Genomic DNA, 20573 nt, shown 5'->3' on the forward strand with positions numbered 1-20573 from the left:
TTTAGGGTTGAGGCCTATGTCACGGGAATTCTTTTTAGGGTCAAACTTAATCGAAAGCAATACTCTGTACCAAAATAAAACACTTGTAAAAAAAATAAAATAAAAAATAAACAGTGACAGGAATTAAGAGAATACATAGATTGTTACCTTGGGGACTCAGCTTTTTAAATATGTATGTCATGAGCGAGTCATTTCTGCAAATAAGAGCTTTTAAAAAAATAATTTATCCCAATTGTTTAGTTCATTTCCGAAGAGTGCTGAAATGTGAAAATTGCTCTGGTCCATAAGTTTAAAACCACTACTATCCACACTAATTTTTTTTTCCAGTCTTTTGTAATTGGCACATAGGAGAGACCCTTTCCTTGTAAAACTTTGTACTCATTTTCAACGGTTATCGGCAGAGAGAAGGTCTGGGGAGGGGCTACATATAAAAACGGCGCCAACATATTTGGGCGCAGCATAAAGCCTATAAACTGCGTTAGTTGGTGTTTAGTTGGTTGGCGTGTGTGTACGTCAGGTAAACAACGTGTTGTGCGGTTGGTTGTGCATTATGTTGGGACGTGTTTATGAGCCTATACTCGTACAGAATAATCTCATTATAATAAACTAAGCTATTTAGTACACTACCTCTCCAGGTCCCGGACACTCTCCATTACAAGTCTATTGGAGCAACCCCTGGTATAGTAAACCTGGATATAACAAAACTTGTTATAGTAAACATGTTTTGGCCCCTACGTGATGCTGACTCTGGATATAGCATATTTCAGTCTCAATCCTCCGTCAGGATCCTCAACGATCATAAATGGGATAATGGTAACCACAGTATCTGTGTAGCTTGCTTATCTACAATGGGGTGGGGGTGGGGGGGGGGGATTGTGCGAGAGTAATGAATGAAATAAAAATAGGATTTAAATGCTAACGTTTACTCTAATATACAGTGGGATGCAAAAGTTGGGACAACCTTGTTAATCGTTATGATTTTCCTGTATAAATCGTTGGCTGTTACGATAAAAAATGTCAGTTAAATATATCATATAGGACACATGCAGTGATATTTGAGAAGTAGTTATGGCAAATTCTATACCTGCATTTAAAGGGGGTTTAGATGCTTTCCTTGCGTTGAAAGACATCCATGGCTACAATTACTAGGTAATGCCCAGTGGTGGTGTTCCAGGGATTTTATCTGATTGCCATCTAGAGTCGGGAAGGATTTTTTTTCCCTTTTTGGGGCTAAGTGGACCATGCCTTGTAAGGGTTTTTCACCTTCCTCTGGATCAACAGGGATATGTGAGGGAGCAGGCTGGTGATGTACTTTGTTCTCTGGTTGAACTCAATGGACGTATGTCTTTTTAACCCAAATAACTATGTAACTATGTAAGTGAAATGAAGTTTATTGGATTTACAGAAAGTGTGCAATAGTTGTTTAAACAAAATTAGGCAGGTGCATAAATTTGGGCACCACCAAAAAGAAATGAAATCAATATTTAGTCAATCCTCCTTTTGCAGAAATTACAGCCTCTTAACGCTTTCTATAGGTTCCAATGAGAGTCTGGATTCTGGGTGAAGGTATTTTGGACCTTTCCTCTTTACAAAACATCTCTAGTTCATTCAGGTTTGATGGCTTCCGAGCATGGAAAGCTCTCTTTAACTCACACCACAGATTTTCAATTATATTCAGGTCTGGGGACTGAGATGGCCATTCCAGAATGTTGTACTTGTTTCTCTGCATGAATGCCTTAGTGGATTTTGAACAGTGTTTAGGGTCGTTGCCTTGTTGAAGGATCCTGCACCGTCGTAGTTTCAGCTTTGTCACTGATTCCTGGACATTGGTCTCCAGAATCTGCTGATGCTGAGTGGAATCCATGTGCCCCTCAACTTTGACAAGATCCCCAGTCCCTGCACTGGCCACACAGTCCCACAGCATGATGGAACATCCACTATATTTTGCTGTAGGTAGCAGGTGTTTTTCTTGGAATGCTGTGTTGTTTTTCCTCCATGCATAACACCCCTTGTTATGCCCAAATAACTCAATTTTAGTTTCAGCACTCCAGCAGAAAAGGCTTACTCTGCATCACTCTTGCATACAGCATCTCCTTGTGTAAAGTGCGCCGAATGGATCTCACCATTCGTCACTTCTGTTTATCCAAGATTTTTCTTGGTCTGACACTTTGAGCCTTAACTTGAACTGAGCCTGTAGTCTTCCATTTCCTCAATATGTTCATAACTGTGGAAACAGACAGCTGAAATTTTTTGAGACAGCTTTCTGTATCCTTCCCCTAGACCATGATAAGGAAAAATAGTCTTCAGGTCATTTGAGAGTTGTTTTGAGACCCCCATGTTGCTACTCTTCAGAGAAAATTAAAAGAGGAGGGAAACTTACAATTGACCGCCTTAAGTACTCTTTCTCATAATTGGATTCACCTGTGTATGTAGGTCAGGGGTCACTCAGCTTACCAAGCCAATTGGAGTTCCAGTAATTAGTTCTAAAGATTTTGAAATCAATAAAATAACAACATTGCCCAAATTGATGCACCTGCCTAATTTTATTTAAACAATTATTACGCACTTTCTGTAAATCCAATAAACTTAATTTCATTTCTGAATTATCACTGAGTGTGTCTCCTATATGATATATTTAACTGACATTTTTTATCCTAACAACCAATGATTTATACAGGAAAATCATAACAAGGTTGCCCAAACTTTTGCATTCCACTGTAGGTCATACCAAATAGGCTACAAGAAACAAAATTTAAAGGAAGACTTACAGTTGGGGAACCGAATCACAGGGTACACCACAGTAAAAGTTTTGTTTAAAAGATCCCAAGTAGGGTGTCAGTATGGCGCATGCATCAGTCTTCTATTGCCCGGTCTAAGGTAAAATGCCTCCTGTGAGGCTACTTCACAAAAACATGCATAGGAGTAAATACCAGGGCCGCACTGAGGCTTGGGAGGGGCCAGCTGTGAGGGCGCAGTGCATACTTCCAAATGGACTCCCCGGTCTTATTTCTTGTTAACTTTTTGTTTGTACTTTATAACTTTTGAAGTGTCAAAAATGTATTCTTGCTCAGTGTCGTTTCCAGGAAGACTCCAGAGTTCTCCTTAAATTCCCCCATTTTTATCCTAGCTCTTCGGCTTAAAGAGACTCCGTAACAAAAATTGCATCCTGTTTTTTATCATCCTACAAGTTCCAAAAGCTATTCTAATGTGTTCTGGCTAACTGCAGCACTTTCTACTAACACAGTCTCTGTAATAAATCAATGTATCTTTCCCCTGTCAGACTTGTCGGCCTGTGTCTGGAAGGCTGCCAAGTTCTTCAGTGTTGTGGTTCTGCTATGAACTCCCCTTTATGCAGACTGCCTGTGTGTTATTTAGGATTAGAGCAGCTTCTCTCTTCTCTCTCTTATCTTTTACAAGCTGGATAAATCGTCCTCTGAGCTGGCTGGGCTTTCACATACTGAGGAATTACAAACAAGGGCAAAGCTATTTGCAGGAAGAAAAGAGCAGCCTGAAACTTCAGTGCATGGGGGAAAGAAACACACAAATGATCTCTTGAGATTCAAAAGGAAGGCTGTATACAGCCTGCTTGTGTATGGATGTATTTTCTATGTGTGGACATACTGTACATCAACCTACTTCCTGTTTTGGTGGCCATTTTGTTTGTTTACAAACAAACTTTTTAAAACTGTTTTTAACCACTTTTAATGCGGCGAGGAGCGGCGAAATTGTGACAGAGGGTAATAGGAGATGTCCCCTAACGCACTGGTATGTTTACTTTTGAGCGATTTTAACAATACAGATTCTCTTTACAACACACCAGAGGAGTTTTTTTGAGCGTTTTGAGTTTTTAAATCTGCTGCTAATGTTATCCTATGTGTCTGTGCACACTGGAGCAATGAGGTTTTGTAAAAAACCCCATAGCATTACATTGGGAAGAGCTTTTAGAGATTTCAAAACCTCTTCCCAATGTAATGCTATGGGGTTTTTTACAAAACCTCATTGGTCCAGTGTGCACAGACACATAGGATAACATTAGCAGCAGATTTAAAAACTCAAAACGCTCAGAAAAACTCCTCTGGTGTGTTTCAGGCCTTCCTTTGGGAAATAGAGCATGAGCTGCAAGTCTGGCTATTTGGACTCCCCTGGAAAGCTAGATTAACAGAAAATGAGGACTATGAAGGCTTCCACCTGTGTTCCATGTGAGCGTCTCTCTGGTTCTTTGATTGGGTCTCCCTTTTTCCAGGGCGGTGGAGTTGGTACAAAAATCATCCGACTCCTTAGTTTATGAAACCTCTGACTCCACAGCCCTGCTTTTTCCCCAGTGCTGCCGACTCCCTTGGACCAGTTTTCAGGGCCTTCTACTTTGCAGCTTCCAGGCACCACAATAGTAGATTGAAGCTGCTTTGGTTACCACCCCATTATGCTGGTGCATGGGAGGGGTGGAAATAATGGCAGTCTTGTTGGTGGCAGCCTGAAGATCTCTGTCTGGTTGGGGTACAATGGTGTTTGGGGAGAAAAGGGGGTCAATAAAGAGGATGACTGGTGATCAGAGCGACACTCACTGGGAAGGCAGTTGTAACGTTTTCTCCGCTATGGGTTATGTTTGAGCTCCGTGGCCAGAGTTCTACTTTAACCACTAACCGCATTGACGGAAGAATATCTATGCCCTCAGAAACTCCATCTGAAGTTCTCAGGGCGTAGATACTCGTCTTCTGCTTGTAATGGGTGGCACACATGCACGCTTCCAACAGGAGTTTGAGCACTGATTGGTGAATAGGAATGTGTGTTCTCATAGCCAATTAAAGTGCCTCATGCTTGAATGATCAATGATGTAGCTTATAGCAGTGGTCATTCATTCAAAGGGTTTAAACACATTGTTTTGTTTTATTACATTAGTGTTACCTCAAAACACTCATCAGGGCCTGTTTCCCCACATTCGGGTTGCCCGGGGAAACGCAGCCTATTCTGTTAATGGATGCCGTCCGACTCACATACTGGTGCAGTTCTGGAGAGCATACTGCACTTTATTTCAGGACGCATGCGAATCCCCACAGCATGGATAACCATTCAGCTGTGGCTTTACAGCAGCACTGGTGCCACGTCTGGTTCGGAAGCGAAGTGGCACCCGAGTGGAAGTAGGTCCTCATTATTCTGAGGTAACAAGACCTGCAGTAGAGTTTGCTGTGGGGACATCTAGTGGATCTATTCCATATTTCATTTAAAGTGGACCTGAACTTTTGCACTGGACACAAGGAAAACAGAGAGAAATGCACCCTGTGTGTTTTTAGAGAGAAGAGCCCGTCTAATTCCCCCTCCTCTTCAAAAGGTATTAAAAAGGTATTACTTTTAAAATACTGGTTTTTTTTCTACCTACATAATTTGATTGGCTAACACGGTACAGAAACATCTCTACTACTACCACCCTCATCTTCAAGTAATCACAAGTGTAATTTGATCTCTCAGATATGTCGGCACATAAATTATACAGTCCTTGGCAGACAAGGCTAATATGTAAACACAAGATGTTAACCTTTTTGTCTGCTTCCATGAAAGCAGGAAGTAGATGCACTGCAGATTTATTGCAGGAGTTCTGTAAGCTGTAACACAGAAATGTCTTTTTCTTTAAAGGTCATCATGCTGTTGTTTATCTTTTACAGCAGAGAGGAAGTTCCTAGAGTTCAGGTCTGCTTTGAAAATACACCACCTATACCCATTACAACAAGCCCATTAACCCATGACACACTTTGTCTAGGCAGTTAACCCCTCTCCTTCCACTTTCCAACTTTAGTTTCAATCCCATAAATCTTTTTTTTTTTCATTTTTTTCCCCCTGCCTTCTATGCTATTTAGGTATATCTTAAGTACAAAAGTTTTTTTTTTTTCCCCTAGTCTGACTTTCACTCTAAACTTTTTTTTTTTTTTTTTTTTTTTTTTTTTTATACGTAGCTGCTTGGGCAGAAATGGTGAAGATAATGTATACGGCTGAAGACCCATACACCATTTTACTGAACAGCAGCAGCGAATGGGAAGAATCGTCTGATGATTTCCTTCCGGTAGAAGACTCATATACAGAAAGTGACTCCAGTTCTGAGTTTTTTGGACCACCTCCAGCCCGACCAATCAGAAGAGAGGTGCAGGCTGGGGCCACCGGTCCTGCAGTGAGCACCGACATTGACTCAGAAGGTGAAGGGCCACCACTTCACGGAGAAGGCAGGACAGTGGGCAGTGCGGCCACTTCCAGTGATGGTAGCCGGAGGGCTGGCAGGCGAAGGCGGAACAAGCCTCCAACGGTGCCACAGGACTTGATTCAATCACCTTCAACCATGGAGGTCCCTAATGTCCCCGCCTCCACAGCCAGACGTGGAATATTGGTGGCTACAGAAAACATGCAGCCACTTAATTTTTTGGAGCTGTTCCTTACTGAAACATTTCTGCAGTACATTACCGAACAGACCAATATCTATGCCGAACAGTATAAAGCAGCCAACCCCTCCTCCTCTTTTAAATCAAAGTGGAACCCCACAAACCCCAGCGAAATTAGAGTGTTTTTGGGCCTGACCTTCAGCATGGCCATTAATGAAAAGCCGCTCCTACGGCATTATTGGTCAAATGAATTAATCCACCACATGCCCATGTATTCGGCTGCCATGCCCAGACAACGATACGAAATGCTGCTGAGTTGCTTGAGTTTTAACAACCCTGCAGACAATCTTCCTCGTGAGGATCCAGCCTATGACCGGCTCTTTAAATTACGACCGCTAATCAATCACCTAAATGAAAAATTTGGCGAGATTTACGTGCCTGAGAGTGAAATTGTTCTCGACGAGTCCCTAGTCCCCTTCCCTGGCATGCCAAGTAAAAAACAGTATATTCCCAGCAAGAGAACGAGATATGGGTTGAAGGTGTACAAAATGTGTGAAAGTGAGACTGGCTACACCTGTTCCTTTAAAATTCATGATGGAAAAGTGGTGAAAGTGGCCTCTGCAGATTACAAGAAGTACAGGTTGGCTATAGATTTGGCCGACCCAATGCCTGCTCCTTATGAGATAGCCCAGAAAAAAGAGGCCTGGTGTAAAAACGTTGCATTTTACCTTATGAAGCTTTCTCTACAAAATGCGTACGTGATCTTTAAAAAAGCGGGCAATCGGGGCAGATATGAAACATTTCAGGATGAGGTCTGTACTTCGCTGATCTTCGAATCCGGCCAGCCTGCCATGAACATGGACCCGTTTCCTTCGGAGGACTTCATCAGACTTCATGGCAGGCATTTTGCTACCCTACTCCCCGCTTCTGAAACAAAAAAGTGTATAGTTTGCCTGAAACACAGTATTAAAAAAGACACCCGTTACGACTGCCCAAAGTGTCCATCACAACCAGGACTTTGCCCCATTATGTGTTTTGAGGCCTACCACACACTCTCTGATTATTAGTTTTTGTTTTGTGTGGTTTTTTTTTTTATACTCTTGTACACATTTTTATTGCACTCTGTTGACCTTCTGGCTTCTGACCTCTGGCACGGTTGACGACCACCCTCTGGATTCTGGCCTCTGGCACGGCTGACGACCACCCTCTGGATTCTGGCCTCTGGCACGGCTGACGACCACCCTCTGGATTTTGGCCTCTGGCACGGCTGACGACCACCCTCTGGATTCTGACCTCTGGCACGGCTGACGACCACCCTCTGGATTCTGACCTCCTGGCACGGCTGACGACCACCCTCTGCATTCTGACCTCCTGGCATGGCTGACGACCACCCTCTGGATTCTGACCTCTGGCACGGCTGACGACCACCCTCTGGATTCTGGCCTCTGGTACGGCTGACGACCACCCTCTGGATTCTGGCCTCTGGCACGGCTGACGACCACCCTCTGCATTCTGGCCTCTGGCACGGCTGATGACCACCCTCTGGATTCCGGCTCGGCTCATAATCATCCTCTGACTTCTGAAATCTGGTTTAGCTAAAGACACTTCAGCTTCTGACTTTTAGTTTGGCTTTGGTTTATCCCACTTTTCTACAACTACTGCATTTGCTGTATGCCAAACCTCGGGGGGTGAGTACCAATGTGTTTCTGTTTTATCTTAAGATATCTACAGTTAGAGTTACAGTTAGCCACCCTCCATGACCAGGCCTTAAGGTGGCCACACAGGATACAATAAAATGATCCAATTTTACTGCAATTCGATAAATATGATCGATCTGAGAATAAATGAAAGCTTTTTTTTTTTTTTCATTCAACTGAAAAATCAGATCAAATTTCCTGTGATTTCAGAGCCGTTTCGATCACTGTGATCGAAACGGCTGTATATCGGCGGGAAAATCGTTAGGTGTATGGGCCTCTTTAGAGTCTGCAGTACTAATCCAATCACCCATTGTCACACAAACAAACAAATAAATTCTGTGTATACTTGAGTATAAGCCGACCCAAGTATAAGCCCGAGACCCCAACTTTTACCCCCCAAAACAGGAAAAAGTGGGGGACCCGAATATAAGCCAAGCGTAGGAAATGCTGCAGGGACCCGATAGACTTTGGGGGTCTGGAAGAGGCCCTATATAGGTAAATGGCAGCTTTTTGGTGGTGTGGGTGGAATTATTATTCCAATAATTGAAACTAATTTTATCTAATGGAATAAGAACAGGTGCTCACAGGTTGCTTCCCTATCCTTCAAGCATGCTCACTGCTCAGTCTCAATGAGGTCATTGTTCCTGGCCCAACGTGATACTGTCTGTGAGCCATGTGGAGGCCAGGCAGTAGTAGAAGGCCAGGGAGGGTGCCAGCAAGGTAAGAAGGGTGCTGTAACTAATGTCACTGCACTCCCTTCACACAAACCCCCTCTATATAAAGTTCTATCTCCCCCCGAGTGCCTTGCCGGCATGTGTACAGAGCGAGTGGCCCCCTGTGTGCTGTGGATGGCATGCAGATCCTTGTTGTTGTGCCACGTGCTGGTATGCGTTAGTGATAACTGAATTGCGCCTCCCAGACGGCTCCCCGGTACATACAAAGTGATGCGCAACGGAGCTGCTTCCTTCACTCACCGTTCAGCCCCGTCCACCTCGATGCCGCATCAGCGCTTCTCTGTCTCATCGCTATCATGCCCTCCACCACCAGACGAACACAAGGAATCCAGTGCAGGAGATTTGGGCCCACCACAGACCGTAATTGGAACTTCGGAAATAGCAGCGCTCAGTGAGTAACTTCGTTGCCGTCAGAAGACTGAGCTGAACACTAATTCGGCCGCCAGGAATAGCTGGAAGCCGAATTACACCACTCCCCACCGTCCACGTGGACCTGGAGGGGGAATAGTAATTAATGCCGCCGGCGGTGGTTTCCAGAGCGCATCATAGCGCTGAGTCAGAAGCGCTGATGCGGAATCTAGGTGGACAGCGCTGAACAGTGAGCGAAGGAAGCACGCTACGTTGGGCATCACTCTGCATATACCAGGGAGGCCAATCGGAGGGGGGGAAGCTTATTCCCAATTATCATTAACACATACCCGCACGTGTGGGGGGGGGGGGATCAACAACAAGGATCTGCGCACCATCCACAGCACTCTGTTTATGAGCAGGCCACTCGCTCTGTACACATGCCGGCAAGGCACTCGGAGGGAGAGTCGCCTCTGTTTTTTCACATGGCGGGTGTACTCGGGGGAGGTGACTCAAGTATAAGCTGACACCCCCACTTTTGAGCCATTTTTTTCAGCCTAAAAAGTCAGCTTATACTCAAGTATATACGGTAGTGTAAGCCCTCAGCATGCTTTAACCTCCTTGCCAGTTATCCCGAGCTCAGCTCAGGATTTCTCATTTTCAATTTTTTTTTTATTGCACGCAGCTAGCACTTAGTGCTAGCTGCTTGCATTTCTTGATCGCCGCCAATTTGCCACTGTGCGCCACGCTGCCCCCCCCCCCCCAGACCCCTTGCGCAGCCTGGCCAATCAGTGCCAGGCAGCGCTGAGTGGTGGATCGGGATTCCCGCTGACGTTGGTGACGTCATCCCGCCCCGCCATGGCGACGGGGGAAGCCTAGCTGAAAATCTGAAGTTCTGAACGGGATTTCCTGCTTGCAAAGATCGCCGGTGGCAATCGAAGTACGTAGGGGGATGCCGCTTGTCAGCGGCTATCATGTAGCTAGCGCTAGGCTAGAATTGAGCATGAATTAAAAAAAAAAATTAAAAGTGCTGCGCCCCCCCCCCCTTGCCGATGTAATTGGAACGGCAAGGGGGTTAAAAAAAGTGACTATGATATTTGGTAAAAAAAAAAAAAAAAAAAAAATGTAGCTGAAAAAGCCATTTGTGCTATTCCAGGTTAACAGTCTGTGCCCAAATAGCTATCAGATGATGTATATGGGATTTCATTTTAAAGGGAACCGAAATAACAAGAAAAAAATAATTTCGCTTACCTGGGGCTTCTACCAGCCCCCTACAGTCGCTCTGTGCCCTCGCCGTCCTGGAATGATCCTCCAGTCCCCCGTAGTGGCTAAGTTTTGTTTTCTGGGCCACTTCCCCTTTCCTGCCCTGGCCATACTTCCTTGCTTTCGCTCTCATTGCCGTATAGAGAAATTTCGTACTGCGCATGCGCAGGACGGAGGTGTGAGTGAGAGCGAGGACGCACGCGGCCAGGCAGGCGCAGTTTATTTTCCTTTTTAGTTAAAGGGAAACCAAAGTCAAAACAAAAAGCCAATTTTACTTACCTGGGGGTTCTACCGGCCCCCTACGGTCGCTCTGTGCCTGTGCCGTTACTCTAGGATCACCGACCAAGCCTGTTGCCGGCCACTGCGTAGCCCCAGCCATGCGCCTCCTTGTTTTTGTCCTGCGCAGTCGCAGTACGAATAAACCTCTACTGAGTCTGCTGCACAGGACGCACCAGGCAATAGGAGGGCGCAAGTGCTGTGCAGGTGCAGTGGCCGATGCAAGGCAAAATCGAAACTGAGCAGCGCCGGGGGACCAGAAGATCCTAGAGTACTGGAGCGGGCACAGGGCGACTGCAGGGGGCGGGTAGAAGCCCCAGGTAAGTAAAACTGGCTTTTTTTATTCTTTCTTAAAGGACTTACGAGCCCAAAAACAAAAAAAGTGCAGTACCTCTGTCATGTTTAAATGCATGGAGGACGCCATCCGTGCCCTCCGTGCAGTTCCGCCGGGTCCCTGCAGTGCAATCGCCCCCCCCCTTCCCCCGTGCTGCTCCCGACCCCACTGCCTCTCCTAATATGGCCGCAACTGTGCAGTCCACAAAGACGGGAGTGCAGCTGCGCAGCTCTAGGCCCCCCCCCCCCCAGCCTAACGCCAACTGGCGTCAAGTCCTGGGGCTGCATTTCGCATGAGATCGCGCACAGGCTGCATGCGCATCTCCTGCCGGGGGGGGGGGGGCGGTGCTCCGCCCCGCCTTCTGTCTCCGAGCGGCAATTGCCGCTTGGAAGACTGTTAGACGGCGAAACTGTCGTCTTTTCTGTTAGTACAGCGCTGCGATCCGCAGCAGCGCTGTACTAGGGACAGCCGTGTGACACCGCTGTCCCCCTGGGGGACAAGAGAGCGATCGGTTCTCATAGGCAGAAGCCTATGACAGCCGATCGCAGGATTGGCTGGCTGGGGGGAGGGAGGGGTTTACAAAAAAAAAAGTGTTATAGTAAAAAAAACCTAATATTTATAAAAAAATTAAATAAACACAGGGGGGCGATCAGACCCCACCAACAGAGAGCTCTGTTGGTGGGGAGAAAAGGGGGGGGGGGATCACTTGTGTGCTGTGTTGTGCAGTCCTGCAGCTCGGCCTTAAAGCTGCAGTGGCCAACTAACAATAAAAAGTCCTGGTCTTTAGGGGGGTTTAACACTGCGATCCTCAAGCGGTTAAAGGGAACTTAAACTGAGAAGCATATGGATTTTCCTTTTAAAATAATACCAGTTGCCTGACTCTCCTGCTGATCCTGTGTCTCTAATACTTTTAGGCACAACCCCTCAACAAGCATGCAGCAGATCAGGTGCATGGCTGCCAAGCACCTGGTAATGTTTAAAAGGAAACCTACATATCCCTTCCAGTTAAGGTTCCCTTTAAGTAGAAAGCTTCTGGCCTCATCTGAAGAGGCCATAACATTATCTTTTGCTTACATTCCTTTGTCTGCTAAATGTGTAGCTGTGCTGAAAATGAGCTCTATCTGCTGTAGAAGCAGAAAGAGCTGAGAAGTGATCACTAGATACATTTTAATATATAGATACAGCATCTATGCAAAAAAAATGCACTGGCAGCTTTCAGAGCAGATAAAATGTACTTTGGGAACTTTTAATTTGTGAACAGGCAGTATTACTTGTGCACAAATGCAAATATGGATGATAACAGTATGGCTAATACAAAGCAGGAAAACACATTTTTATGAAATGTTATGTCAGAGTTTTATCCCACTTTTGGCGAGGGCCACAAAATATTATATCAAGGGCCGCAAATGGCCCGCGGGCCGCGAGTTTGAGGCCCCTGCGTTAGATAGATATATGGCAGCCCAGCACATTACACACCTCCCATGGATCCAGCTCGGGGTTACCACTCGGATTTCAAGCCCAAGTCTGACTGGGGATTTCCGCTAAGGAGGGTAAGTTATGTCCGCACCTATCTAGGAGTGACCGCATGTGAACTTGAAGGTAGTACATTGGAAGCTGGAAAATGAGCAAAGGACCTATACATAAAAGCAAAGGAGATCAGTTGTGTAAATTTCCATAGTATAATACATAACTTTTTAATACGTTGCACTAAACCCCTTACATAAGGACAGGAGCATATAAAACAAGTAGCCAGTATGTCACCAAGCAACTGCTATTGTTATAGGTAAATCAATATGGCACCGTGCATATAACTGACATTTCTGATCTATATGCAGTTGATATTTCAGCTGTAATATTTATGGAAAATGGCCCCATTTCATTACATTTTTATTAGATTCAGTTTTAGATCAAATCTCATATCCAATCTGTTGGTATATAGTAATCTTAGTTATATGACCACTTTAAAGAGGAAACTGTAATAAAAAAAATGTTTAATTTTTACAATAATTATGTATAAATGATTTAGTCAGTGTTTGCCCATTGTAAAATCTTTCCTCTGCCTGATTTACATTCTGACATTTATTACATGGTGACATTTTTACTGTTGGCAGGGGATGTAGCTGCTGCATGCTTTTTTAGCAGTTGGAAACAGCTATTTCCCACAATGCAGCAAGGTTCACAGACCGGAAACTGCCAAGCGTATGTACTCAGAATTTCTTTGTGGGAGGGGTTTCACCACAATATCAGTCATACAGCGCCCCCTGATGGTCTGTTTGTGAAAAGGAATATATTTCTCATGTAAAAGGAGGTATCAGCTACTGATTGGGATAAAGTTTAATTCTTGGTCAGAATTTCTGTTTAAAGCCCACCTGATGGGCTTTAGATGTGGCGTACAATCAATTGATGGTGATCTTTTACCTGGAACATGGAGGTTGCCATATTTATTTCCTTTTAAGCAATACCAGTTCCCTGGCAGCCTTGCTGATCTATTTGGCTGCAGTAGTGTCTGAATAAAACCAGAAACAAGCATGCAGCTAGTCTTGTCAGATCTGACAATAATGTCAGAAACACCTGATCTGCTGCATGCTTGTTCAGGGGCTATGGCTAATAGTATTAGAGGCAAAGGATCAGCAGGACTGCCAGGCAACCAGTATTGCTTAAAAGGGAATACATATGGCAGCCTCCATATCCCTTTCGTTTCATTTGTCCTTTAAAACATTTGCTATAAAAATAAAAAGTTATAGACTACAGTTGTTGTGCACTTTCAATGCACAATTCAAAGACCATTCAGGGAGTGATCTATCTTGAAAAATTCCATAATTTAAAATACATACATATTAAGTGTAGATTTCTCCCTGAGTAAAATGCATTATATATAATTTTTTCCCATGTTGCTTTTATTTACAGTATGTAGTTAAAAGTTGATCGATCTGACAGGTTTTGGACTAGTCCCTCTCCTCATGGGGGATTCTGAGCATCTCCTTTTATTATTTACAAAAGCACTCCCCGGAAAGGATCTGAACAAAGATGCCAGTGAGCCTCTTTACTTGTTTACATACTATTTTGGCAGCTGGTCTGAGGAACTGCAGATCAGGAAGTGCTTTTGTAAATGGAAAAATAACTGAGAATCCCCCATGAGGAGATGAACTAATCTGAAACCTGTCAGCTTTTCACTACCTACTGTAAGTGACGGGAAAGTAGGAAAAAGTCGTTTATAGTGCATTTTACAATTGTCCATACGAGTTGTCCTTTAAATCTGTGATTAGATGATGCCATGCGCTCTCCTTTTTGTTTCAGAAGATGCAGCTACTGGAGAGGAGGCAACTGAAGATATAAATGAACCCAAAGAACCAATCCCGGAAGAGGGGGAGGAGTTTATGGATACCAAACATGAATCCAAGTTCAGCCTGGAGACAAATTTCATAGAAGATGATGTTGAAGATAACAAAACCGTCTCTGCACAGCCTCCAGTTATTTCCCCTGCAGGTATACATATCTTATCTCACACATGTTTACCTGTCATGGCAGAACTCAGGAGCCTGCCATTACAAGCCTGCTGCTTGGCTTTCATGCTTATCCTCTGCAATTACAATTCAAAGGAATACACCAAAAAAGTCTCTGTTTTTAAAGGACAACTGACATGAGAGGGAGATGGAGGCTGCCATATTTAATTCCAGCTAAACAATACCAGTTGCCTGGCAGCGCTGCTGGTCTATTTGACTGCAGTAGTGTCTGAATAACACCAGAAACAAGCATGCAGCTAATATTGTCAGGTCTGACAATATTGTCACAAACGCTTGATATGCTGCATGCTTGTTTAGGGTCTATGGCTAAAAGTATTAAAGGCAGAGGACCAACAGGACAGCCAAGCAACTGGTATTGCTTAAAGGGGCACTATGGCAAAAAGTGCAAAATTTAAAATATGTGCAAACAAACAAATAAGTACATTTTTTTCCAGAGTAAAATGAGCCATAAATTACTTTTCTCCTATGTTGCTGTCACAGTAGGGGGTAGAAATCTGACAGAAGTGACAGGTTTTTGGACTAGTCCATCTCTTCATATGGGATTCTTTATTCTTTATAAAGATATTCCCTAAAAAGTATTTAACAATGATGCTGGCCAGCTTCCCTGCTCCCTACACAGTTTTTCGGCAGTTGGACAGAGCAACTGCCATTCACTAAGTGCTTTTGAAAATAAATCCCTGAGAATCCCCTATGAAGACATGGACTAGTCAAAAACCTGTCGGTAATGTCACATTTCTACTACCTACTGTAAGTGACAGCAACATAGGAGAAAAGTAATTTATGTACTCTGGAAAAAATGTACGGTACTTTATTTGTATATGTTTGTACATATTTTAAATTTTTTTGCCATAGTGCCGCTTTAAAAGGAAACAAATATGGCAGCCTTCATTTACCTCTCACTTCAGTTGTACTCTAAGCTGAAAAGAAGGGATAGTCAGAAATGCCCATTCTGAAGGAATTGTCTATCTGAATTCCTCTACAGTTTTTTTGTCAATAAAACTTGTTAATAGAAAAAAAAATGTGTTTAGTGGAATGCACTAGAAACCACGATTGGCAAAGCTTTACACTTCAGAATTCTCTGGCCTAATAATTTGGAGTCTCGGTACTCCTGTATTCTGCGGAAATTCCGTTTTCCGTTGTGCAATACTGATTCTCTGATTGGCCCAATACTTCCGAGTCTTGTAATTGGCCTTAAAATTCCGAGTGTCGGTAATGCAGTATTTGGATCTCCGCACTCCAATTTCTGAATTACTGTTGCAGAAAGCTGATTTCCGAAACGGAAACTTGGAACTCGGAAGCTCATCCCAATTCAAAAGAACGATGTGGTAGTTCATATGGCAAGATAATTGTATAGCTATTTATAGGGAAGGAAAAATGCCATACTGAACTGACCGGGGGCTTCCACCAGTGACCCTGAACCCCCCCCCCACCCCAGTAGTCTGTGATGTCCTTCCGCCATCTCACTTGATGCCCAGCGCCATGAGCATTCTGCGCACACGCAGTTCATTCTTATGAAAACTGTGCCTGCACAGAACGCTCATGGTGGCAGGTGTGCGGATGGCCCATGCATGCACGGTTGCGCATGACTTTTGGTAGGGCTGAATGATTTTCGGTTTTAAACCGAAAATCGTGATCAGGCCCAAGACGATCTTCATATCATCAAAGCGGCGGTTTTGGCCACTGTTGCCTTTTTTGCTCCCGGCCTCCTCCTCTACTCCCGGCACCAGTGAAGTTTAAATTCTACATGCCTCACCGCATTGCATACACGTGGGTTGAGCCGCGGTGGAGGCAGCGAGCGTTTCCTAGTAACGCTGGCCTCCAGGAAGTGATGTCACACTTCCTGGTACAGGTCCGCGTTACTATGTGTACACTCGTTCCCTCTACACCGTGGCTCACCATGCGGCATTGCAATGCGATGAGGCCGAATAAAATTGGAAATTTACTGGAGGAGGGGGCCTGGAGCTGAGTAAGTAACATCGGCCAGCAGTGGCAAGGGAGGGAAATAGAAGGGGATCTGGCGATCTACACCAGGGGGGGGGGGGGGGGCGGATCTGGCTATATACACTAGGGGGGGAGGGGGAAAGATCTGGCTATATAAATTAAGGGGGGCGGATCTGGCTATATAAACTAAGGGGGGGATCTGGGTATATACACAAAGGGGGTGGGGTTTGGATGGCTAACCTGTACTGCCACACCTATGCTGGCTAACCCGTACTGCGGCACCCATACTGGCTAACCTGTACTGTGGCACTTATAAACTGGCTAATCTGTACTGCGGCACCTATACTGGCTAATCTGTACTGCGGCACCTATACTGGCTAATCTGTACTGCGGCACCTATACACTGTCTAACCTGTACTGTGGCATCTATACACTGGCTAACCTATACTGCGCACCTATACACTGTCTAACCTGTACTGTGGGATCTATACACTGGCTAACCTATACTGCGCACCTATACACTGGCTAACCTATACTGCGCACCTATACACTGTCTAACCTGTACTGTGGGATCTATACACTGGCTAACCTATACTGCGCACCTATACACTGTCTAACCTGTACTGTGGGATCTATACACTGGCTAACCTATACTGCGCACCTATACACTGGCTAACCTATACTGCGCACCTATACACTGTCTAACCTGTACTGTGGCATCTATACACTGGCTAACCTATACTGCGCACCTATACACTGTCTAACCTGTACTGTGGGATCTATACACTGGCTAACCTATACTGCGCACCTATACACTGTCTAACCTGTACTGTGGGATCTATACACTGGCTAACCTATACTGCGCACCTATACACTGGCTAACCTATACTGCGCACCTATACACTGTCTAACCTGTACTGTGGCATCTATACACTGGCTAACCTATACTGCGCACCTATACACTGTCTAACCTGTACTGTGGGATCTATACACTGGCTAACCTATACTGCGCACCTATACACTGTCTAACCTGTACTGTGGGATCTATACACTGGCTAACCTATACTGCGCACCTATACACTTTCTAACCTGTACTGTGGCACCTATAGTTGGCTAACCTATACTGGTGCACCTATAGCTAGCAAACCTTTCCTAGGGCACCTATAGTTGGCTAAACTACTAAACTATACTGGGGGCACCTATACATGGATACCTATACTGGGGGAACTCGTACTCCCCATCGGTGTGCTGATCCATCGTTGTGTATTGAAAATTGTGAATCTAATCGAAATCGCAATTTCTGGCAGAAATCGTGCAATCTTTTCCTAAAATCGTTCAGGCCTAACTCCCAGCCAAGTCACTAACTGTGTAGCCAGTCGTAGAACGGAGGGAGCCCAGAGGGCGCCGGGGGACCTCACGGTCTACGATAAGTAACGTTCAGTATGGCATTTTTTTTTTCTGTTTAGGGTCCCTTTCAGAATAACTCTTGAAAATTGACATCTGAATAAGCACTTGGAGGCAGTCACATGACTTGCTGGATTACAGCAGTGATTTTCATGGGCCAGCCCTTTCTATTGGCCAGTACTAGAGGAGGAGTGATCCTTCATATTTGTCCAGCATTCCCTTCTTATGACTTTATTGTAATAAGATCCACTAAAAGCTGAACTTGCCGTCTTATTTGTCTTCTAAGATCCGTTTATGAAGCACCTGGAGAGAGAGCTGGAGGAGGATGACATCACCGAGATCACAGCAGGCTCTAAAACCGCCACATCCTTAAAGGTATAGCACAGTTGATCTTCTAATATTCAGTTTAAAAAAAGGAAAGGCATCCATATAGCAAGAAAATAATATAATAAATCCATGCAAAAAGCTCAATAAAGTATGAACAATTTATTAGGGACTTGTCCCTTTAAAAACAAGTAAAACATGTAGCAGGGGATACAGGTCAGATGTCATGGTGATATGACTCATATAATAATGATCAACATCCCAATACAATACAAAATAATGATAATATACATCAACTGGAATACTGGGCAAGCTAAATATGACAACACCAATCTTGCAATGGAAAGTATATATATAGAGAGAGAACTGCAGCGTTCTGTTAGTGCACCCACTGCTAAATAGTTACTGATAAAGAGTTACAATTCTTATGGAAACGGAATCCGACAATTCCAACTTTCTACATGCTACATCAACTGCGATGATTTGCACGAAGCACTTTACTATATTATATATATTTATTATGTTTTTCTTTTTATCACTAATATATTTATGATATATCTATGTATTTTGGTGTATTTATTGTTATACACATTTTTGCTCACTAGGGGGTGGTATAAACACTTCTGGACATGTATAGTGTCTACCTTGTTGCAATTTGGACATATATGGATGTGCATCGCTTGACTGCTCTTAGTGTCGTTCATCATTACTTTCCAGATTCATTATTTTATCTATATTAATTAATTATTAACTTTAAAATGCTTATTTTTTGCAATTCTCTAGCCTGTAATGTGGGCAAATTTATCCCTACTGTCGCTCTGCTATATGTGTCATCGCTGCTTTGCACGCAACATGACGTGGCGCCGGTGCGTTAGTTGAAACGCACAGCGTGACATCATCAAGAGGCGTGGCCACGCCCACCCGGAAATTAGCAGAGTGCGGGCAGCGGTATTGTACGCTGCTCTAAGAAAATATAAAAGGGGACTTCCTTATCCAATCTTCTAATCTCCGACGAAGCAGAGGGGTCTGCGATACATGTGAGGTCTAGCGGGGGCACAGGCAGGGTGTTACAACTGGTCTGGTGGTAAGCATTCCTCCTTTCTTGTTTCTTATCTTTCATTCTAGGTGACACCTATTCCTATTTAGCAGTGGGTGCACTAACAGAACGCTGCAGTTCTCTCTCTATATATATACTTTCCATTGCAAGATTGGTGTTGTCATATTTAGCTTGCCCAGTATTCCAGTTGATGTATATTATCATTATTTTGTATTGTATTGGGATGTTGATCATTATTATATGAGTCATATCACCATGACATCTGACCTGTATCCCCTGCTACATGTTTTACTTGTTTTTAAAGGGACAAGTCCCTAATAAATTGTTCATACTTTATTGAGCTTTTTGCATGGATTTATTATATTATTTTCTTGCTATATGGATGCCTTTCCTTTTTTTAAACTGAGTCTGACACTACCTATCCATGGCATATATGAATATAATTTGGCTCTTTTGCTGTCTTGATCTTCTAATCTTCATCATGGACTTGTTTCTGCACCGGGAGGCTTCATGGGGGCAGGGCAATTTCTAACATGGGGGGAAACTAAATCTCACTGTGATATTTTCCTTCAGTGAGAACAGTCGAAACAATTAGTTCCAAGGATGCAGGACATGGAGGTGCAATAAAGGTCATTGCAGCTCCTGGGTTTTCCTGCAGTTCAGGGGCCGTCAGGGCCGTCCAGGGGCAGATGTGGCCCCCTGACCCGCACTCACTTGCCTAAACTATCTTTTGATCCCCAGCGATGCGCTGACACATGTGCGGGTAGATCTGCAATCACAGCCGCCTTCAACAGGATACTGCAGCGTCCGTGAGTAACTTTGACATTAGAGTTGCCGCACACTTCTGGGGGAGTAACGGACGCGGGGATACAGCGACCCCCTAACAAGGTTTATGATTGTTGCGGACTCTATACTGTGCTTGTGCAATGCAAGATCTCATAACGCTATGCTAAAGCTACTAATTACAACTTATACAAAGGACTTATTTAAAGGGGTACTACAGCGAAAAACTGTAAAATGTAAAATATGTACAAACCTACAAATAAGAAGTACATTTTTTCCAGAGTAAAATGAGCCATAAATTACTGTGTTGCTGCCACTTACAGTAGGTTGTAGAAATCTGACAGAAGTGACAGGTTTTGGACTAGTCCATCTCTTATAGGGGATTCTCAGGGATATATTTATTTTCAAAAGCACTTAGTGAATGGCAGTTACTCTGTCCAACTGCCACAAAACTGTGTAGCGAGCAGGGAGGCTGGCCAGCATCATTGTATAAATCCTTTTTAGGGAATCTCTTTATAAAGAATAA

The 20573-nt window shown here is 44.1% G+C and overlaps 1 protein-coding gene across 1 annotated transcript in view; it reads left to right on the forward strand.

The window, feature by feature from the left end:
• UTP25 (UTP25 small subunit processome component) overlaps nucleotides 1-20573 on the forward strand; it is an 84900-nt gene that overhangs the window by 39503 nt on the left and 24824 nt on the right. The window contains 2 exon segments of the mRNA XM_068232988.1: nucleotides 14312-14500; nucleotides 18170-18258. Of these exon segments, the coding sequence (XP_068089089.1) occupies nucleotides 14312-14500; nucleotides 18170-18258 (278 nt within the window).

This window comes from Hyperolius riggenbachi, chromosome 4 (genome assembly GCF_040937935.1).
Source record: "Hyperolius riggenbachi isolate aHypRig1 chromosome 4, aHypRig1.pri, whole genome shotgun sequence".
In the NCBI taxonomy this organism is placed as follows: Eukaryota; Metazoa; Chordata; class Amphibia; order Anura; family Hyperoliidae; genus Hyperolius; species Hyperolius riggenbachi.